The sequence below is a fragment of the Arthrobotrys flagrans genome (genome assembly GCF_004000055.1).
Source record: "Arthrobotrys flagrans strain CBS H-5679 chromosome Unknown unitig_9, whole genome shotgun sequence".
Taxonomy (NCBI): Eukaryota; Fungi; Ascomycota; class Orbiliomycetes; order Orbiliales; family Orbiliaceae; genus Arthrobotrys; species Arthrobotrys flagrans.
In genome coordinates this window covers 3,229,819-3,248,629 of record NW_027137551.1, presented here as the reverse complement: position 1 = coordinate 3,248,629, position 18,811 = coordinate 3,229,819, and the positions used below count along the sequence as shown (strand labels likewise).

At 48.7% G+C, this 18,811-nt stretch overlaps 3 protein-coding genes across 5 annotated transcripts; all 3 read left to right on the top strand.

Annotated features, from left to right (window-relative positions):
* Positions 1 to 1,223: 1,223 nt before the first annotated feature.
* DFL_006305 (uncharacterized protein) lies at positions 1,224 to 5,188 on the top strand (the record flags this gene model as incomplete). The annotated part of the gene is made up of 2 exons (XM_067635704.1): positions 1,224 to 1,442; positions 1,523 to 5,188. The coding sequence occupies 2 exons, from the start codon at positions 1,224 to 1,226 to the stop codon at positions 5,186 to 5,188; spliced, it is 3,885 nt and encodes a 1,294-aa protein (XP_067490106.1).
* A 698-nt stretch (positions 5,189 to 5,886) lies between these two features.
* On the top strand, positions 5,887 to 6,824 carry DFL_006304 (uncharacterized protein; the record flags this gene model as incomplete). 2 transcript variants are annotated; one of them, XM_067635703.1, is made up of 2 exons in its annotated part: positions 5,887 to 6,134; positions 6,245 to 6,824. In XM_067635703.1, 2 exons carry the CDS (start codon positions 5,887 to 5,889, stop codon positions 6,822 to 6,824), a joined length of 828 nt encoding a protein of 275 aa, XP_067490105.1. The 2 variants fall into 2 exon arrangements, with proteins under 2 accessions (XP_067490105.1, XP_067490104.1); XM_067635702.1 differs by having other exon boundaries at positions 5,887 to 6,423.
* Positions 6,825 to 13,135: 6,311 nt separating this feature from the next.
* On the top strand, positions 13,136 to 18,296 carry DFL_006303 (uncharacterized protein; the record flags this gene model as incomplete). 2 transcript variants are annotated; one of them, XM_067635700.1, is made up of 2 exons in its annotated part: positions 13,136 to 13,469; positions 14,587 to 18,296. In XM_067635700.1, 2 exons carry the CDS (start codon positions 13,136 to 13,138, stop codon positions 18,294 to 18,296), a joined length of 4,044 nt encoding a protein of 1,347 aa, XP_067490102.1. The 2 variants fall into 2 exon arrangements, with proteins under 2 accessions (XP_067490102.1, XP_067490103.1); XM_067635701.1 differs by having other exon boundaries at positions 14,584 to 18,296.
* Positions 18,297 to 18,811: the final 515 nt, after the last annotated feature.

The window sequence follows — 18,811 nt, the reverse complement described above, 5'->3', positions numbered from 1 at the left end:
GGAGCAGAACAATGGAATATTTTCTCGAATGAGGGAGAGATTGTGTGCGTGCGGTCTTAGCGTTATAAGATATCGCACAGAGCTACGGAGTATGCTTGGAGTAACTAACCGGCCACCTGGCGCCCTCTTTCCACTCCAGTTTCAGACTAGGTGACCCGCTTGCCCAGCCCGCAATTGATATAGACACTGATGCCACGCCAGATGCCATGTTATGCTATGCACGGTACTATCCGCTGTAGTTCAAATTCAAAGTTGTTTAAAAAGATTGATCGGTAGCAAGGATATAGATACCATGCAGAGCTAGCTGAGTACCTAAGCTACTTATTTAGGTAGCCGGAGAAAGGATCCATGCTGACCATACGTAGACCTAAGCATATAACGGTTAGCAGCCCATCCTAGAGCCTTCCGCTACCCCGGATTCTTTTATAATTAAAGAAAGAACATATGGGTTCAAAATTTATATCCAATCCAATCCGTGAAATACTGAGTTATGATTATGGCGCAGCAGGTGGCGGCTGTACCTGCGGTGTCGTTATAAGCAAAGAGAGGTACGCGCGGCCGTAACCATTCCGGCCAGAACATCAGATCTGAAACTTCCACAGTAGACACCGAGGCTTACGACGGTGAGATTCGTAATAACCTGGATTGCCTGGTCTCGATCTCCAACTTCCTTAAATTTTCTCTCTTCCCCATCTTTTCCTTCCTCGACCATTCTCTCTTTCATTCATTTAAAAGGGATTACTGCCTATCCGACTAGAGGAAAGAACGGAGGCTCTTTGCGTAAGTCACCGTTCGTCTGCACGCCACCTTGCATACATCCTGAGTTTTCTCTGCACTTTTGTCTTTTGTTCTTGGGTAAGATCTCTCGTATGCATCCGTTTTACATGTTTTACACGTAGCTGGACCTGTTTCCGTGATATTTAAGCAGTCGTGCCCCGCGTCTTCTTCCTTGAATCCAATCCCTCTCCACAACTCCATCTCCAACATCTACCTACATCTATCCTAGTACACCAACCTCCACCGACCATTATCACCAATCTCTGTCTCCAGACTTCACTTTTCCTCCGCCTCATTTTTTGTGCTCTGTCAGATCCTCGCATCGTTTTTTCCAATATTCTAACCGACTTGCCTCGTTCGGAGGCGAGCGATTCCTGTCAGTCTTGACATCCGCCTGGTAAACGAACAAACAGATCACCGTTCCTACCTTTAATATTACCACCGACATGGCATCCAGAACCTCATCGCCATCCCGGCCCCGGTCGCCACCTCGCCCCAGGAGTCCGACCACAAGCACCTTCCAGATCAGAGGCCTTCCCTCGTCGAATCCATCTCACGAGGCTGGTTCCGTCACCATCTCCAGTTCTGAATACGATGAGCTAATTCAGCTGCATCCGGAGGCCGTGTTGTGCTACATTGACGAGGATGATGAAGAAGTCATCCGAGTACGTCCTCTCCAATCAACCAGATTTCAAAACAAAATTGAAAGGAGAAAACGTGTATTAATATTTGTATTTGTGAATAGGTCGGCTCCGGAACCGAGTTACGATCAAGATGGCTTGAGGTTATGTCCTTTCCACCCCCACCACCTCCAATCATCTTCAACGTCGAAGGCGGCCTACCGGGTCTCCAACATTGGCAGGACATCCACCAAAAATCTCTCCCTAAGCCTCCAAAGCAGCCAGAACAGCAGCCAGAACAGCAGCTTTCTCCTGTTGTGGAGTATCCTACTCTCCGTGCGGCCTCTGTCTCCGAAGAATCCGAAGAAGACCTCTACGCTGCCCCTCCAAAGGCTGCTACCCCTGTAGTTCCACCGAAGCAGACCGTCGCCGAGTCCTCGAAACCTACCCTTAACATCAACGTACCGGAGCTTCCACCCCGTATTCCCTTGGGATTCGCCGAAGCTCCATTCATTGCTTCATTTGAGGCCGAGGTCAACCGCATCTATGATGAGGTCGTTAGCCAAGCAGGTGGCTCGCCACGTTGTCTATCACCCAGGCCGATCAGCCCGAGACCTGTCCCATCCCTCGACTTGAACACTGCTCCGGCAGAAGCATCTGCTTCCTCTCAACCACCCGTAGAAGAGTTTCCCAAGACCCCTGTAGAACTCATCTCCGATGTCTTCACATCTGTCATTCAAGGAATCCAGAGGGTAGCCCAGGAAGCCACCACTCAGGCAGCTAGAGCGTTCCCACCTACTCCCACGGCCGATGGACGATCATCGCCAGCTGAAGCCTTAGACGCATTTAATATCGCCGTCCAGCAATTGCTCAAGAACTTTACTGAACAGCTGCACACTCTTGCAACCGAAGCGGTTACGTCAGCAAGCAATCCTGAGGCCAACCCACAGCATCCAGCTGCCGTTCTTAGAACTTTTGCCGAAACCGTCGGCCATGCTGCTGTCCAGAATGCCGGGCGTATCAGAGAAGAACTCAGGGATGTTGGTTCTGATGCTGGTGCTGAGGCCCGGCGCGCAGCCGAAGAAATTAAAAAGGCCACGCAGATCGTGACACAAGAAGTCGGGAGGAGGGGATCAGCAATCAGCAAAGGAGCCATTGGAGCCACGCGAGAAGTCGGAAAGGTCTTTAGCGACGGTGCAGGTATCGTGTCTGGCTTCGCTGGTGGGCTTGTTCGTAACTTGAGTGGTCAATCCCAAGCTCCTCCTCCTCCTCCTCCTCCTCCTCCTCCTCCTCTACCCCTTCCACAATCCGCCTCTCGTCCAGAAGATGCACCCGAGGTCGTCCAGGACACTGGAAGCGGCGTCCCAGCGGATACCAAAGTAACAACTGAGCCTGAGTCTACTTCAGAACAATCCGTTCCCGGATCGTTCCCTGTATCCCCACACTCTCTCCCCATCTTCTCAAACCCTCCTGGGTGTCAGCTACCTGCTCTTCCACCTCCACCTCCACTTCCACCTCACTCCGGAGAATACATGCCTCCGCCACCTCCCCCTCATGGCTATATGCCCACTCCGCCGCCGCCGCCGCCGCCTCATGTCCCAGGCTTCCATATGCCTCCTCCTCCAGGACCCCCCGGACCGTTTCCACCGCCTCCAATTCCTGGTAAGCACATGCCTCCTCCACCTCACCACGGTATTCCCCCAATGTTCCACCACGGTGGCTGTTTCCCCTCTCCGCCCCCTCCGCCCCACCATCATTACAGCCCTCCACCTCCTCCCCCTCTCCCAATCCCATACCACCCCATTGATCTACACTTCCAATATTCCCATGCGCACCCTCCCAGCCATAGCCCTGGTCGGCAGCAACCTACGACCTCTCGCCTGGGCGGAGCATGGTCTGGATTTGGCAGAAACAATGGACAAAGCTCTGCAAGCGGAGCAGAACGTGCGGTTCCGATTTCCGGGCTCCAGGAAGCAATGGCGGGTCTTGATATCAAAGCCGGACCCTGCTTCGTAGAGGTCCAAAGCTCAGATGGTTCTTCCTCGTCCGACTCCGAGCGCGACTATAAGACCCGAAAGGGCGTGTTCCGCTCCCGAACCAATTGTAAAGGTGCCGACAGGTCCATGTACCGTCGTCGTCGTTCTCAAGGAAGTGGACATACCAGCGACGGCTCTGCGGGCGGCGATAAACCATGGAGGAGGCCATATCGAAAGTCCCCTCCAAAGACCACCACTTCTCCATTCGAGAATCCGTGGGTAAACTCTAGGCCGACAAACTACAACGGCACCTTTGCCGTTCCCAAGGACTTCAAACCGGTTGCGCCGCCAAAGCCTTTCTACGGCTTTCCTCATGAGTTCCCACCGCCACCACCTCAGTTTTTCCCACCGTTGCCAGCATCTCCGGTACCAGAGGTTGAAAACTCGCTTCCGCCAATCTCGACTGTAGTTCCAGGCTTCGGTGCTGGCGCAAGGTCTGCTCCGGACCCTCTGAACAGGAGACACAGTAGCTACATTCCCCTTGGCACAACATCCGCTATTAGCGAGAGCGACAGCGAGGATGAGTTCCAGGAATCCAATGAAGCTCCAGAGGTTCCAGCCTCCGCCCACGAACGAGTAGTTCTTGTAGACCTTGCCTCCAGCGTCTCATCGGCCGGAAGATCCCCCATCCCGGAACCTCAGGAAACCGTACCCCAGTTCCATTATCCAGGGCTAAGAAGGTCTCGCACAACGACGGATTCGTTCGGGAAGAACCAGCCATGGCTATCGCCCTGGCAGCAGTGCCGTGCTGCTGATCCAACCGATAGAGAAAGGTCCGAGGCAATGAAGAGATTCCCGTCTCTCTCTGAGCTCCAAAGGGAGTGGTCCATGCCATCGGCTTCTTCGACCCCGACTCCACGACCACAACCGCAACCCCCCACCACTAGCCCATTTGACGATCTCTCGACTTTGTCGGCTGCGTTGCCCCCCATCAAGGCTGATAACGAATCCCCTAATCCGTTCGCTGGCTCATCCTCATCAGCTGCCCCAAATACCAGACTCCCGGGCGCTTGGCCTTTCCCATCAAACCCAGCTGCCCCGCTGGTGGATACATCTGATGTTACACCGGTTCAACCACGCCGCAACTCTCGCAACCCCTTCCTTTCCCAAGTTGACACGAGCTTCACCCCACGCACCAATTATGATTTCCCTCCACTCCCAGGGAACCTTCACCGTGCCACATCTATGAGCAACGCGAGCACTCGCAGCCGACAGTCTTCAACATCGACCGTCAGATTCGCCGAGCCACTGTTGCCACGTCGCGCCCAAACTGTTCTCAATCCCTCCAGAAGAAACAACAGGCTAACCGGCTTTACATCCATGCCTGGCGGTTTCCCAGAGGAAAACCCAGCACTTCCTCCACGCCCACCACAGCTAGTGGAACAAACTAGTCAAACCGCTATTGATGACGCCCTGGCCCGCGAGCGTGAACGCATGCGCCTGATCGACGAAGTCGAGGAGACCGTCCGACGCAGCAGCGAAGAGCTCGAAGAGCAACAGCGAATCAATGCGGCTAACAATCGATTTGCGGCAGGTTGGACTACTTTTGAGACAGGTGATAGTACTAGGACCGTTTCGTTTAATGAGGAGGATCCTGTCGAGAAATGTGTTAGGACTTTGATCGAGTTAGGGTACACAGAGCTAGGTACAGATAGGCTCAGAGTCTTCGCTGAGCTGAGCGGCGGAGCAGTTGAAGGTGCTGTCGAAATGGTCGAAGAAGAAAAAGGGATCTGGCAATCATTTACTGCTTCCTAGAGAATGGTAGAAGACAGGTCCTCAGCCAGCGAGGCAGCTTCCACTATATGCTGTCTGGAGACTTTGGACTTGATTTTGATTATTTTTTTTTCCCCCCGGATACATGTGATTCTGGGTGACACTACTATTATCTACTATTACTTATCTACCATGGTGTTTATGCGATGGATTGGTTTCTCCCTATCTCTCTCACTCCCTCAGACTTTTGAATTTGGTTCTTCACTCGTGTACTCTTTATCACTTTCTTAGCATTTGGAAGCGGAGTTAACTCGCTGTGGGAGTATGATGGTGACATTCTTTTTAAACAAAATTGAAGGAAAGGAAATGGAACGGAAAGGAATGAAGGATTATCAATCATGTTGGGTTTATTTTCTTTAGCAAGCAAGCTCTTTGGATTTTTTTATTTCTCAGTATCATGTCCAAGAAAATCAAAAATAAATTGTGTTTTCGTATATTAAAATGCAACAGATGGCTAAGCCTCAAAGGAAAGAAGTGCCAAGAGAATTTAAAGAACCCTTTTGCGCCTCTGGGCAGGTGAATTTCATTACAACTTCTTGAGCAGAAAGCTCTGCCACAGACGAATCCATTCCCTTCCATCAAATACTACCAACACTATCATACCATATTGCATCCCCGCATCTACGCCTCGCATACACGCGACACCGAATTCAAACCAATCAAAACCAAAACACACAGAAATGGGCCGCTGGGACTCCCCCTCACCCACACGAGCGCGCTCGCGGTCTCCACGCGACAGCAGCAGCAGCAAGAGGAGGGATGGTAAACGAGATGAGAAACGAGATCAGGATAGAGATACTCAAAGGAAACGGAGTAGATGGGAAGATGATGAGAGTAGGGATGATGGGAAGAGGGGGGGTAGAGAGAGTGGGAGGGATAGGGATAGGGATAGGGATTATCGTGATCGGGGGGATAAGGGGAGGAGAGGGTTTGATGAGGGTAGAGAGGGGGGGGGGATAAAGATAGGGAGAGGCAGAGACGGGATGATGGTGGGAGTTCGAGAAGGGATAGAGACCGTGACCGTGATCGTGGTGGTAGAGACCGAAGCCGCGATAGAGACCGCGATCGAAAAGCCCGCAACGATGAACGCCGACAACCCCGCAGCCGTTCTAAATCCCGAAACCCTTCCCAAGAACCCGAAGCACCTCCCAAAGAAGCCCCAAACTTCAACCGCACAACCCACCTCGTCTCCGAAACCAACACCCTCAACGGCGTAGTCCTAAAATACGTCGAACCATCCGAATCCCGCCTCCCCCCCGCATCCCCACTCTACCGTCTCTACGTCTTCAAAGCCTCCGAAATCCTAGAAACAATAATATTATCAACCCGCACCGCATGGTTATTCGGACGGGATAGATTGGTTGCCGATGTACCCATCGATCATCCTAGTGCTTCGAAACAACATGCTGTTATTCAGTTCAGGTTCGTGACTAGGGTTAATGATTATGGAGAACGGGAGGGGGGTGTTAAGCCTTATATTATTGATTTGGGGAGTGCGAATGGGACGACGGTCAATGGGGATACTGTGCCCGAGAAGAGGTATTTTGAGTTGAAGGAGAAGGATGTTGTAATGTTTGGGCATAGTACTAGGGAGTATGTTCTCATGCTTGAGAAGTAGATTGCTAGTGTGTGGGGGCGTGTGTGATAGATTGTGCATGCGGAAGGGTTTGTATTTAGCGGGACTTGCAATTACACATTCACGATAGATATTCAAGGCTTTGTGGCTGTCGTTCTGTGATCGATATGTGGCGGACGGTCTACCGAAATTGGTGTGTTTATATGGCTAATTGGTGTGGTATTCTGAGTATTTTAGCTCACAGTAGTATCCGTTCTTCAACAAGACCGCGTATAGCTGCGCCAATAGCCGGGGGTCAGGCAGCTGTAGAAAGAAACATCCCACGATATTCCCGTTTTTCCGACAGCGGTCGATTTCATATAGTGGCGTAGACCTGTCCCGTATCCATTGAACTACAAAAGCTTGTTCAATAGTCGTAGGAGCGGATACACTCTAGCTATCCGGTATTTTCTCGATGATCTCGAGCTCCTCGCGCTATGTAAAATAGGCAATTAATTTAAGATTCCTAATATATGACAATAACTTCTCTGTTGCACGGAGAGTATCTAGCCCTTAGAAGTATTACAATTATTGTAGTTCTAAGACCAGTTATATCGGAAAGAATACAGCCATAAACCCACTTATACTTATACAAGCGGTAACCATGTGCTGAAAATCGGGTTGAGGTTTCCACATCGTTGTATTTCCAAATTCGGCTAGTAGCTGGAATTGGTAACAACACATTTTGAGGTGACACAAGGTTTCGAAGGGAACGACAGACGGGGTCTGCTTACGATCATTACCTTTTTTTTTTTCCAATATGACATGCTAGAGTCTGATATTTTTGCATAGCCTCCTATATACGCTATAGGGCATGATTCTCATGTTACATACATTTCATAAGGCCTCAAAGGAATCCTTATAGGCTAGGGATTTTTAGCTTGCAACTAACTAACTTGGCTTTTTCCAACATTTCACTTTAATGCAATGTATTGATACGAATAGGTATTCGAATGTTGGTTTCTATGTAGGCGATATATTGCAAGGTATTAAAGCTTATGGCCTTCGAGGCGAGCGTATAGCATCATATGAAACATCGAGCTATTTCGCCGGTTTAAGTATATAACTTTATTGTGAGAAACTAACGTCGAGATTTGGTTTCAATAACCATGAAGCCAGGAATAAGAGAGTCCGGATTGATTCAGACCGAGACCTCGCAAGTCTGTTGGGCTTACATCTAGACGTCCAACTACCCAGTAGCATGTACTTCCGCGAATCATCATATTTTGGGGGGGGGTTGTGATCAACCTAGACCTTGAGCTCCGGATCAAGGACAATGCTGTTGATCAACCCGGCTAGCTCGTGGCACAGACCTCGATTTCTTGCCTCCATCCGTTTTCGTGCGTCGATTGAGAGAGCTAGATCACAGTTTCTAGAGACACTTCAAGATCACACCGGCACGGTTTCCCAAAATTACGGCTCATCACAAGCAGATCTCGTCACTGAGCTCATCGGTACAGGAAATCACAATGCATAATGTAATTCATTCATGAATTGCAACCAAAGGCAGATCAAAGATACACAAGATACCCTCCCGGATTTGTCACAAAAAACCCATCCCCTTGCCCTTGTCGCCCCATCGCAGTCGCTTGCATAAGCCATATTCAATCATTTTGCTTTGATATCAAATACCTCAGCCTCACCGTAGCATCATGATCCAACGGCCTGCCGGGCTGAGCTCTACCGGATTTTGACCCGAATATTCAACAGGAATATCCTGCTTTGATTATTCAGCTTTACTTACCATTGTACATGTACAACCCTTGAAAAGCTTCTCTGTGCCGCATTTTTCATGCCTACATCATACCTGTTGCGAGAAAAGGATGCCTGCTGACTATATCACAAGCTGCAAAATCTGTTTGTTATACCCACTACCCAACAGGTTGTTTGTTGCCTGTTATGTACGTATAACAAACCTCTCAGCCTAGAATCAAGCCTGAAAAGGTGCTAATGACGTTGAAACCTTGTAAACCTTTCGCATAAACCTACCAACAGCAAACAAGTTTCGAATAGGCGGCCGAGAGAGAAAGTTTTTGTAGAACTTCTAGCGCAGATTATAATGTAATGTAATGTAATGTAATGCACCGGGTATATACCGATCCGATCCTTCCGATGTAATGTCTATCACGCTAAGATACTTCTTTTCGAAATGGGCCCTCATAGAATGCCATCCAAATTACAACTTACGCCATCGATCGATAGGCTCCTTGCCTTTATCTATCATCTGACAGCATCTCGCCATTCGCCGAGGTGTTGTACTAACGATAGATGACAATTATACGCGATGTGGTTTTAGGAAGAGGCAGGACGGGCATGGATGGGGCCGGTTATCGACAAGGACCGTCTGTGAATCCCGGGATCATAATAACTAAGGATTCCCTTGCTTTTGATTTTTTTCTAGATGTGTGGGCTAGGTCCTTCGTGACGAAACAAAAGAAAATGGTGAGCGAGATTCCAGGCCTACTGCCATGTGGGATTTAAGCCAAAGTCCGGAATCGGTGTGTGATTCTGGGGTTGGTTTTACGGTATCGAATTTCCTTTTGTGGGATTATATTGTTAGCTTTCTTTTTTGTTGGGCAGGGTTGTGTGGTGTATTTTCGTGGGGTTATCGAAGGACCGTGGTTCGTCTCGGTTAAATATCATCTACCGACGATGTTTAATTTCGCTTCATCCAAGACGGTGGGCTGAGGATTGTAACGGATAGGCTTACAGTTTCCAATTTGGTGGCGCTAAGAGGTGTTTTTCTTTGGTATGAAGCTTGGCGTGTGGAGGATAAGAGCTGAAAACAGCACTGGGCGTGGGTTTTCTTTTGATAGTCGTCGATATAGACCGATATGATATAATGGTTTGTCTTAAATTCCCAATCACAATTTTTTGTCCCGAGACAGCGTTCGTAATTTATTCTGTATGTGCAACGGAGAAGACCCCGGGGGTTTCCAATGTTGCCTGTTAAATTTACGTTACTCTCGAGCGAATTTCTCAAATAGCATTGTCTTTGAAAATTTTATATAGACTTATCAGGCTAAGGATATGCAGATGCATCAAAGATCTTGCATACCTACCTATCATAGAGCTTGCCGTTCTATCACGATAACAAGAGGTTGGTAATAGGCGGCCTTATGAGGTACATGAGGCATGAATTCACAGCTTCCATATGTGAGCTCTTCCAAGAGAATTATTGTAGTCTCAACTTCCTGTTGAGATTTTACCCGAGCTCGAATAACGGTTAGGATGTTTTTCGTTCTTGAGAGGGTTTATGCATGAACGACGGGGCCCTTGTGGAATCGAATACCCGAGGAATGGGTAGCGACATTTTTTTTCATTCTTCTTTTCTATTTTCGAAGACCATCCTCGAGGCTTACGAGGCTCGAAGGTCTCGGTCTTTGAAGAGAGGTCAAAGCTTGCCCATTCGGGCAGCTGCAGGCTGATGAAATTCTGATAGATGGTTTGCTCACCCCACACCACCCACCATCCGCCCCTCCATGAAGAAGGTTATCTATGCCAGATCCTAACGAGAGTGTCGGATCGGATATTCGAGCCGTTACTCCAGATTTGCTGACCAGAAAAGGAAGTGTGATTACAGCGCCACAAAGGAAAAGAAAGAGTACTCAAATCCTAACCTCCTGTTGGAAGGCGCCGATTGAAGAGGACTTCAAAGATCCACATTCCAGTGGATCTAGGCTAATGTTAACCGCCCAACTAAAAGATCCGTGCCACCATTTTGTTTTTCACTTTCCTTATCGATCAAGTTAAAATACGGGCTGGGTTTCTCCTTTCATACCGCGAAAGGAACTTTTTTGGGAAAGGAAGTGTATTTTGTGTCGGCTCGAGTCTGGCACAGCCAGAATCCAACAGTTTGGTCCAGGCATTCTTTGAGCCTGGATAATTCTCAAACGTAAACCATGAACCCGATTTTCAAGTGTGTTTCCGGTAGAACTTCTGTTTTCAGACAGGTTTCGAATTATTCTTCCTCACCATTGTCACAGATCCCCCGTTCGCATAAACTTGGGAACGAGCGCACGGGTCGGTTACGGATCTTATTTCGCTCTTGCGATTGTAAAACCGTTCGCCAGAGACGGCAGGCATAATCAGAACGGAACGGCGGCTGAATGATATCATGTTCCCGACCCACAGGTGAATGCGTTGACCTAACTGGTCTGTGAGGGTAGCCTTGGGTTCTATTTTTTGAGAAGTCTGTCGTTAAGATGTTGCTTTTTCTTTTTCCTCAGCATGTCCTAGGATCGGAAATTGGCCTGGGACTGCTGCAATCCCTGCTCTGGCCAATGGGCACCGGTCACTTGTGTTTCGGCAAATCCATGTTTTCATGCAGCTTCTGCTTTTGTTGACGAATCACATAAAAGTTAGACGACGTGAGAACTTCCAACGGTTGACCGTCGACGGGCAAGAACGAACTTCCCTTCAAATGTTCTTTGGGCCCCACTCACACGGCTTGTGGATTAGCCACCCCATGACACCTAAAGGCCGCAAGCAAATGCAGTCGAAATCGGCGTCCCATGACGGAGGCTTCAGCGGCGAAGTATCGAGGACTTTTGCGAGTTCATAAAGAAGACGCTATTAATTGAATGTTTGCCATTGCGCATGTACCAGTACTGGAAGGGTACTAAGGCAGCTGCGCGTAGTTGCATATTGATCGAGCATGATCGAAGGAAGGCTCTCCGAGATTATGTTATGGATGCGCAAATGTATGTGAGTCTGTTAGATCTTGCGTATTCTATTGCTAGAACCGGGGAGTTGTAACTGTCATGTTTTGACAGCTTGTGATTATATCACGATACTGCGACGGCTCATGAAGCGCACTCCACTTTGCGACTGCGACATAGACATGGATATTCAGGAGAATTGAAGGGTTCTTCAGGTTCGTTTTTGACCTGAATATATTACCAGGCCGCCTTATTTGCGATAAATATTAATATAGAGGGGCCTTGGACAAGCCACTTTTTACGCGAGTAGAAGGAAACCCTAGTTATCAGGCACTATAGTGGAGGGGGAGGGGCAACTGAGGCCTCCTATCGCATCCTTACGATTTATCTCGCAACACGGAGGCCTCGGCCCAGGGGATTATGATACAGGAATATTATGGGATCTATGTAATGTATGTCGGCCGTTCGCAATGTTCTGTTCATGTACCGTGTGTACGGTTAAGGGGTGTAAGCGGCCGGTAATATGTGAAAGTGTTTCCTGCCGTTCGAAGGTTCATTCAAAACCACGGCCGTCAAGAATCACGGGGCTCCTAGGCTAATTGTGTTTGTGACCCGGATGTCCTTCTTTATCGATATTAACTCTTAAGATCTTAGAGATCTTAATACACTAACGTCCAGTTATCGCCTTCCTCAACCACATGTCAGTGTTTGTCAACGAAAATACTTCCCCATAGGTCGCGATACTTTATTGGCAAACGAACCGAGAATATAGGTCTAAAAGCCGTTCTCGTGGATTAAGTGTGGAGTCTTGAACACCACAAGCAGGCACCTACCCGAAGAAGGAGCGGAAGAGAAGTCGTTTATTTTCAGAATATCAGACGAAGTGTGGCCCAGAAAAACAAAATTTCCCTAGAGGTCAAAAAGCACAAGGGAAAGAAAGGAGCTGTGAACGGTGGTGGGCTGACCTTGAAGGCCTTTTGGCCTCGAGTCAAGGATCTTTAATCTGTGATCCGTTCTTCAACCACACCGCTCCGTGCTTTTTTGCGCCCAAGCCCCACGGCCGGTGAACACACACACACACCTTTCAAAATACAATTTTCTTATTTTCATCTGCGCTCCACGAACTGATTAATCGGCCGCTCATAGACGTGAAATTTACCCTATTTGAAAAACAAACTCCATACATACCTTGAAAAGTGTCTGTACCCCTTTGGTTGGAAGCACAAGGTTAATATCTTTTCGTACCCCCCTCCCTTGCTTTTCTTGTTTCCTTTTATACTTCTAGATCTTTTTTTAATTCTCTAACCTCCAGAAGGCTCAAGATCGTTTTTGTCTCCCACTTTCCACCTTTCAGTCGTCGTGCTCCATAACCTTATCGCCGTCGACATCAAATAGTACCAGCGGTTGTACCGGAAAGAGTAGATCAACGAGGATAAAAAAGAGCACGGGAAAATCCGAGAAGATACACAATATTTCAACATTATTATCTGATATCATCTGGGTGGTCTATGACCGTTTTCACACTTCCAGCCAACATTATATCACTGTTTTCACTTTTTGAACCGGATATCTATCAAATGATATAGCTCGTGGTTCAACAGCTCTCTCGTTTTACAATCATCCCGGCTTTCTTCAAACGACATATATTTCAAAATGGGTCCAACATTAAATGTTCAACGACCGCCATATCCTACGGCAGAAACAGTTATCGACTCTGAGGATGAACTGGATAACCTTGACGAAAGAATTACAGTTGGAAATCACAAACCTAACAAAGGTGGAATAGATACATGGGTCAACAAGCCAGCGCATAAGAGGAACAAAAGCGACGAGAAGAATAATGGTAACGGTCGTACGGGCAAGGACAGGAACAAGAGATGGAGCTTGGGAGTCCCACCGTTGACGGTGAATACTTCTGAGAAGCGCCAACAACCGCAGGGAAGGATTAGGACTATGTCAATGTCTGAGGCTACGAGACAGGGATTCGGTAAGCAAGCATACGCATTTCTTTGAAGTTATTGTCATATTTACATATAACCACGTCTCTGCTTCTGGTTTGTTTGCAGACGTCAACGTCGTCCAATGGTGTGGCTATCGCATGTTTACCTTACTGGTTTCTGTTTTTGGATTTGAGTCTGTGGTTTTTTCTTTCCTATCAGCTTGTGACGGACCATGCAAGCGGTCTTAGCAGGCATGGTTGTTTGTCATGTTGCATTCTTCCACGATCCACTTTTTGCTGTCGAGCTGCAGATATGCATGCTGCATGACTATTATTTAGCTTAATGGGTGTTTGGGACCCTCGCCCATACCCGTTATTCTTTTTGGTCGATTTTTTTCCTTCTCGCCTTTTTCCCACAGAAAAAACGAGAAAGAGGACGAAGAAAAAAAAAAAAAGGGCAAGAGATTTTCGTGGTCAGTCGTTCTGGTTTTGAGGCCTGCCCTTGTCCTGTTCAAGCGCTTGCTCAAGCTTTCATTGGCCAAAAGCTTTCCAAGAGGTTTTCCCAAAAGTTTTCCCATTCGCCAGGCCACTTTTGGACCAGGCTGGGCTTTCCCTCTTGTGAAAAATATTTTCGCCCATCCGCATTTGCCTAGCTGCAAGCGACGCGAAGGGAGTCCCGGTTCCAATCGTTCTTCGTTCGGTCGCGGAGGGTACCAAAACCACTTGGTGAGAATGAAGGGAGTTTTTCCGGGTTCAAGGGAAACTGTGTCGAGTAAACGCATTTCTGTCCTTTCATATCGATATATCATTTCGTATTGAGTATCGTCGCTGGAAGATTCGCCTTCATTCTTCGGTGCTCGTGGGGTTTAGACTGCCGTCCCGAACTTGCACTTTCCCAGGTTGTGCGCCCCGCATTTACCAGTTCTTCTAGCAGTTTTGGAAAGGGAATAGGGCAAAGCGTCAACTGCCACAAGCCCTTTCCCTAACTATCCTTATCCTTATTCCTGCCCGTTGCCTCTTTTTCTCCTAGCTTCCTTTCCCTAGCCTCCTTTTTCATGCCTATGCCTAGTATAGACCCACGTTGGTGCTTTAAGGTCTGATAGTAAAGTTACAAGCTGTCCCGCCGGAACTAATTCTTATTATCGTTGTGTTTTGTTATTAGCAGCCAGTGAAAAGCCAACTCACATCCTGACGAGTCTTCCTCCTTCGTCGTCCTCCAAGGACTCCAGCAAGAACTCGAACAACCATTCGCTGCCCACTCCGGCTGCCAGCCCATCATCCACCACGCCCCCAATCGATACTAAGATTGGGTCCATTAGCAGCAGCATCTCTACGTCAGCATCTGCTAGCTCTCATAACGGTAACGTTGCTAACCTTGCTGCAAAGTTTTCCGCTGCAAAGTTTTCCGCTGCAGCTGCACAGCAATCCAAGAACATCTCTTCGTCTTCCACAGCTGTGGCATCGGGGACGTCGACCACAGGCAGCCCTAATCTTAATCGCACGCGCCCGCGATCTTATTCTGCATACCCCTCTAGTGCTTCGCATCCCTCTGAATCTTTTATATCTGGTCTCCATAAACCCCCTACGCCCGTCTCCATATCCGAGGACGACGAAGGCGAAAGCGAAAGCGAAAGCAAAAACAAAAGCCCACACCACCTAGCCATGCCTGCATTAAAAAAGCCGCAGAAGGCGGGCCAGCAAGTTCCGCTGGCCCCCTCATCCGTAGTCTCTGCTTCATCCGGTTCATCTTCCCCCTCAGTATCGTCTGGATCCTCAGGTTCCTCTCTTGAACAAGACTCTTCCAGACTAGCAAGTTTTAGAAAGTTATCCGGCCTCCAAACCCAAAATAATGGATACTTCGCTTCCGTAAGCGACGAGGTCCAATCTCCGATGCCAGAAGCCCCGGCCCCACCATCGAGAGGTTCCGCAGCTACTTCTGAAGCCTCGAGCTCAGAGGACATGAAGTCTGGCGAACAAAAGCAAGGCTTCGCTCCACCAAACACTGTTCCAACCCCAAAGTCTGCAGTCCCACCGACAAAGAATAATGTTAATGCTCGACCGCCAGCCCATAGCCGCACTTACTCTAATGCTACAGTGACTGGTCCTGAATATGATCAAGATGCATACGGCCAAGATGCATACGGTGCTTACCCATATCCGCCACTTAACCGCAAGAAGAATTCCTTCTCGAGCAGTGGTAGTCGGCAAACTGCTATCGCTGGTGTCGCTCAAGGCGCTCCAGCTGGTCTAGGACTTGACGCCAGTGTTTTCGAGTTTCTCGACGAGGGCGAAGAGGACGAAGCTGCTCATGAGGAAGAACACCAGGCCGCTTCTGATGTATCGGCGCCAATTCCTGAACCGTCTCCAGTCCCTCCTCGACAGGCTCCGGCACCTCCTCGACAGACTCCAGCCCCAGAACCTCGACCGAAGACTCCAGTAAAGCCACCCAGCCCCAAGAAAGCCACTCCGACATCCGCGCCTCCTCCACGGGCTACTCCTGCTCATCCTCAAGATCCTTACTTCTCTTCTCCACAGGCTTACGGCGCATATGGTGGTTACCCAATGCACTACGATCCGTACATGTCAACAGAGGCCGCACCTGTAGATCCAACTCTTCAACCCGCTCCACCTATCCCTCCTATGGCCGATCCTTACAAGAATCTTCCCAACGAAGCTCCAGACAATGCTATGGTTCACACACCGCAAAAATCCAATTTCAAGGAGTCCGTGCATGCTCGTCGGGCAGCTGCAGCTGCGGCGGAAGCGCAGGCAACCGTCGAGGCAACCGAGATTGAGGAATACCACGAGGACGACTACCCTGCTTACTCTTCGTACGTTTCGCCGCGAGCACCACCATCATATCGCGGTCGCCCTCGCATGCCACCCAATCAACGTGCTCCTCCCCCACCTCCCCCACAAGCCGCACACGACATGTATGCTGGATACCCTCCACACCCACCTCCACCTCAACCTCAAAGAGCCTTCCAAGAAGCATATCCACCACACCCACACCCACACCCACACCAGCCTTACAGACAACAACAAGCACCACCACCACCACCACCACCATCACAACAACAACATCAACAACATCAACAACAACAACAAAGAAACCCAATGTATGGTCCCGGACCCCAGTACACCATGCGAGGCCAGCGCCCACCACCCACTTCTAGCCTTAATGGTGGCTATGGGAGGGGCTTTAGTGGTAGCCAAGTCAGCAGCTACTCTCCTAATTTTGGGTCCATGCTTAACTCGAATGTCTCTGAAATGGCCACAACTGTCCTTGGTGGACGATGGAACCATATGAACGCCAGACAATATGCCCCTAGCAACCTTAGCATGGCCTACAATCAACCTGGGTACGATGATTACTATGGAGGTTACGAAGGGTACTACGACCAGGGCCAATATCATCAAGAAGAACCGGAATACGAGGAACCACACAGCATCCCATCCGCGAGCCCACAGTACTCTAAGCGTCGACCAAACTCTGGTGAATTCGGAACGCCCAACAAGAGAAACAGCATCCATAGTCAATGGACCGCAGAGTGGGCCGACACAGATAGCGTCAAAGGCGGTTCCCGACCACCAATTGACAGAATCCCAGAAGGACCTCCACGCGAGGAGTTTGAGCTTGGAAAAGATGGCAATGACGACCAAAGTTGGGCCAAGCCTGCAAAGACTCGGAGGCGCAACACTATCACTCCCAACAAGCAAACAATGTTCAGTTCCAACTTTTCTGATACCTCGTCGGCCAAACTCACTAGCGCTGCTAGCAGTCGTATGCAACCACTTTCTGAAGCAGATATCAAGTCCGAAGCCAGCGTGGAACAAAACCATCCCCGTCAACCACCATCTATCAACACTAGCCTTCCTAACAAACAGAAACATGGCCTTCCAACGCCCGAAGACAGTCCTCCAGCAATTAAACCATGCCGTGCCCAATCTCGTCCTCCTACTCAACACTCTTCTGTGGCCGGTTCTTTTCTGTCTAAGAATGCTGCTTTGACTACTATCCCGGTCGCCCTTGGATACCCTCACCTGTCTAACCACTTGGCTACTACTCCAAACTCTGCCATGTATCGCCGTTTTGACAACCTTAACCACCGCATCTTGCTTCATCTTCAAGATGAGATTTGTGAACTCGAGTCTATTCTTGAAAGCCTTGATAATGCAGAGCAAAGTAGTGGCGGAGGTGCTGGGCTGCGAACCCGCCGAGGTCTTAGTCAGACTGGCCACAGAGCACCCGGCCCTCTTGATGAGCGATCTGCTCGCCGCTTGGAGCTCATGGGAGCCATCTTCGTCAAACTTCAGCAATATAACAACGCATTGGCTGGTTACTCAAAGATCCTCAACGAACTCCCTGGAGCAACTAACGAGAGCGTGAGAGAGTACCGTGAATGGATGACTCTCCATCAACCAGTTGTCCCTGAGGAAATGGACTTTATCTTCAAGGCAAACGACTTCTCCAATCTCATCAATGATGAACCAACCTCTACTCCCATGCGAGTTCATATCCCATCCGCTCGCTCTTCTCGTTCTCCATCTTTCGCCTCCGCTCAAAAACCTAATCTCCCTGTCGAGGGCGTCCTTAGCGTCCTTGACACTCTCATCACCTGGATTATGAAGCAAGAAACACCAGTCCAACTGGGCATTCTTGCCGGTATCTTCTTCCTCATGCCTCTTCTACTCTTCCTGTGTGTCTCTACCTGGTTTGGAATGTTTATGGTTATGACTGCCTGCACTGCAGGTTTCGCCTACTGCGCTAAGGACTTGTTGGGTGATGCCCTCAAGGGTAAAGCCTCAAAGCCTGTGGACGGAAAATCTGACGCCACGACCACGAATAATACGCCTGTTGGAATGAAAGCGTAATGACATCAACTTTTTCCTATCTATGAACAAATAACTCACAACTCCGCGCTATAACAACTTTCGACGATAGCGGGACTTCGTCTTTCTTCACTCGACACTTCGACACCTTCCACGATGACCGCTTTTGATTATCTTTCTTCTCTATAATCCGCCGATGCGGATCTTTCATTCATCAGTGATACCTTTATATTTCTTAAGAAGGATCCGTGCATATATTTTCCCATCCGATATGGTCATGTACAAATTATCGTTGTTTTCTCTCGCCGGGAAAAAAAATGGTTTCTCAAAAACAAAAAAGACTAGGGAAAGATAAAAGATATTTTTACAGAAAAGTCTTTAACCTAATATTTCGATGTTGCTGTTTTTTCTTTTCTTTTTCTTTTTTTGATATCATCGTTTATTGAAGTTTTGATTTCGGCGCCATATCTGCTATTTATCGATCTGATACCATTTACTCTACGCTATCTGCTTTGCTTATCTTGGTTTTGCATCATTTTTATCCATGGGCTCCCCGT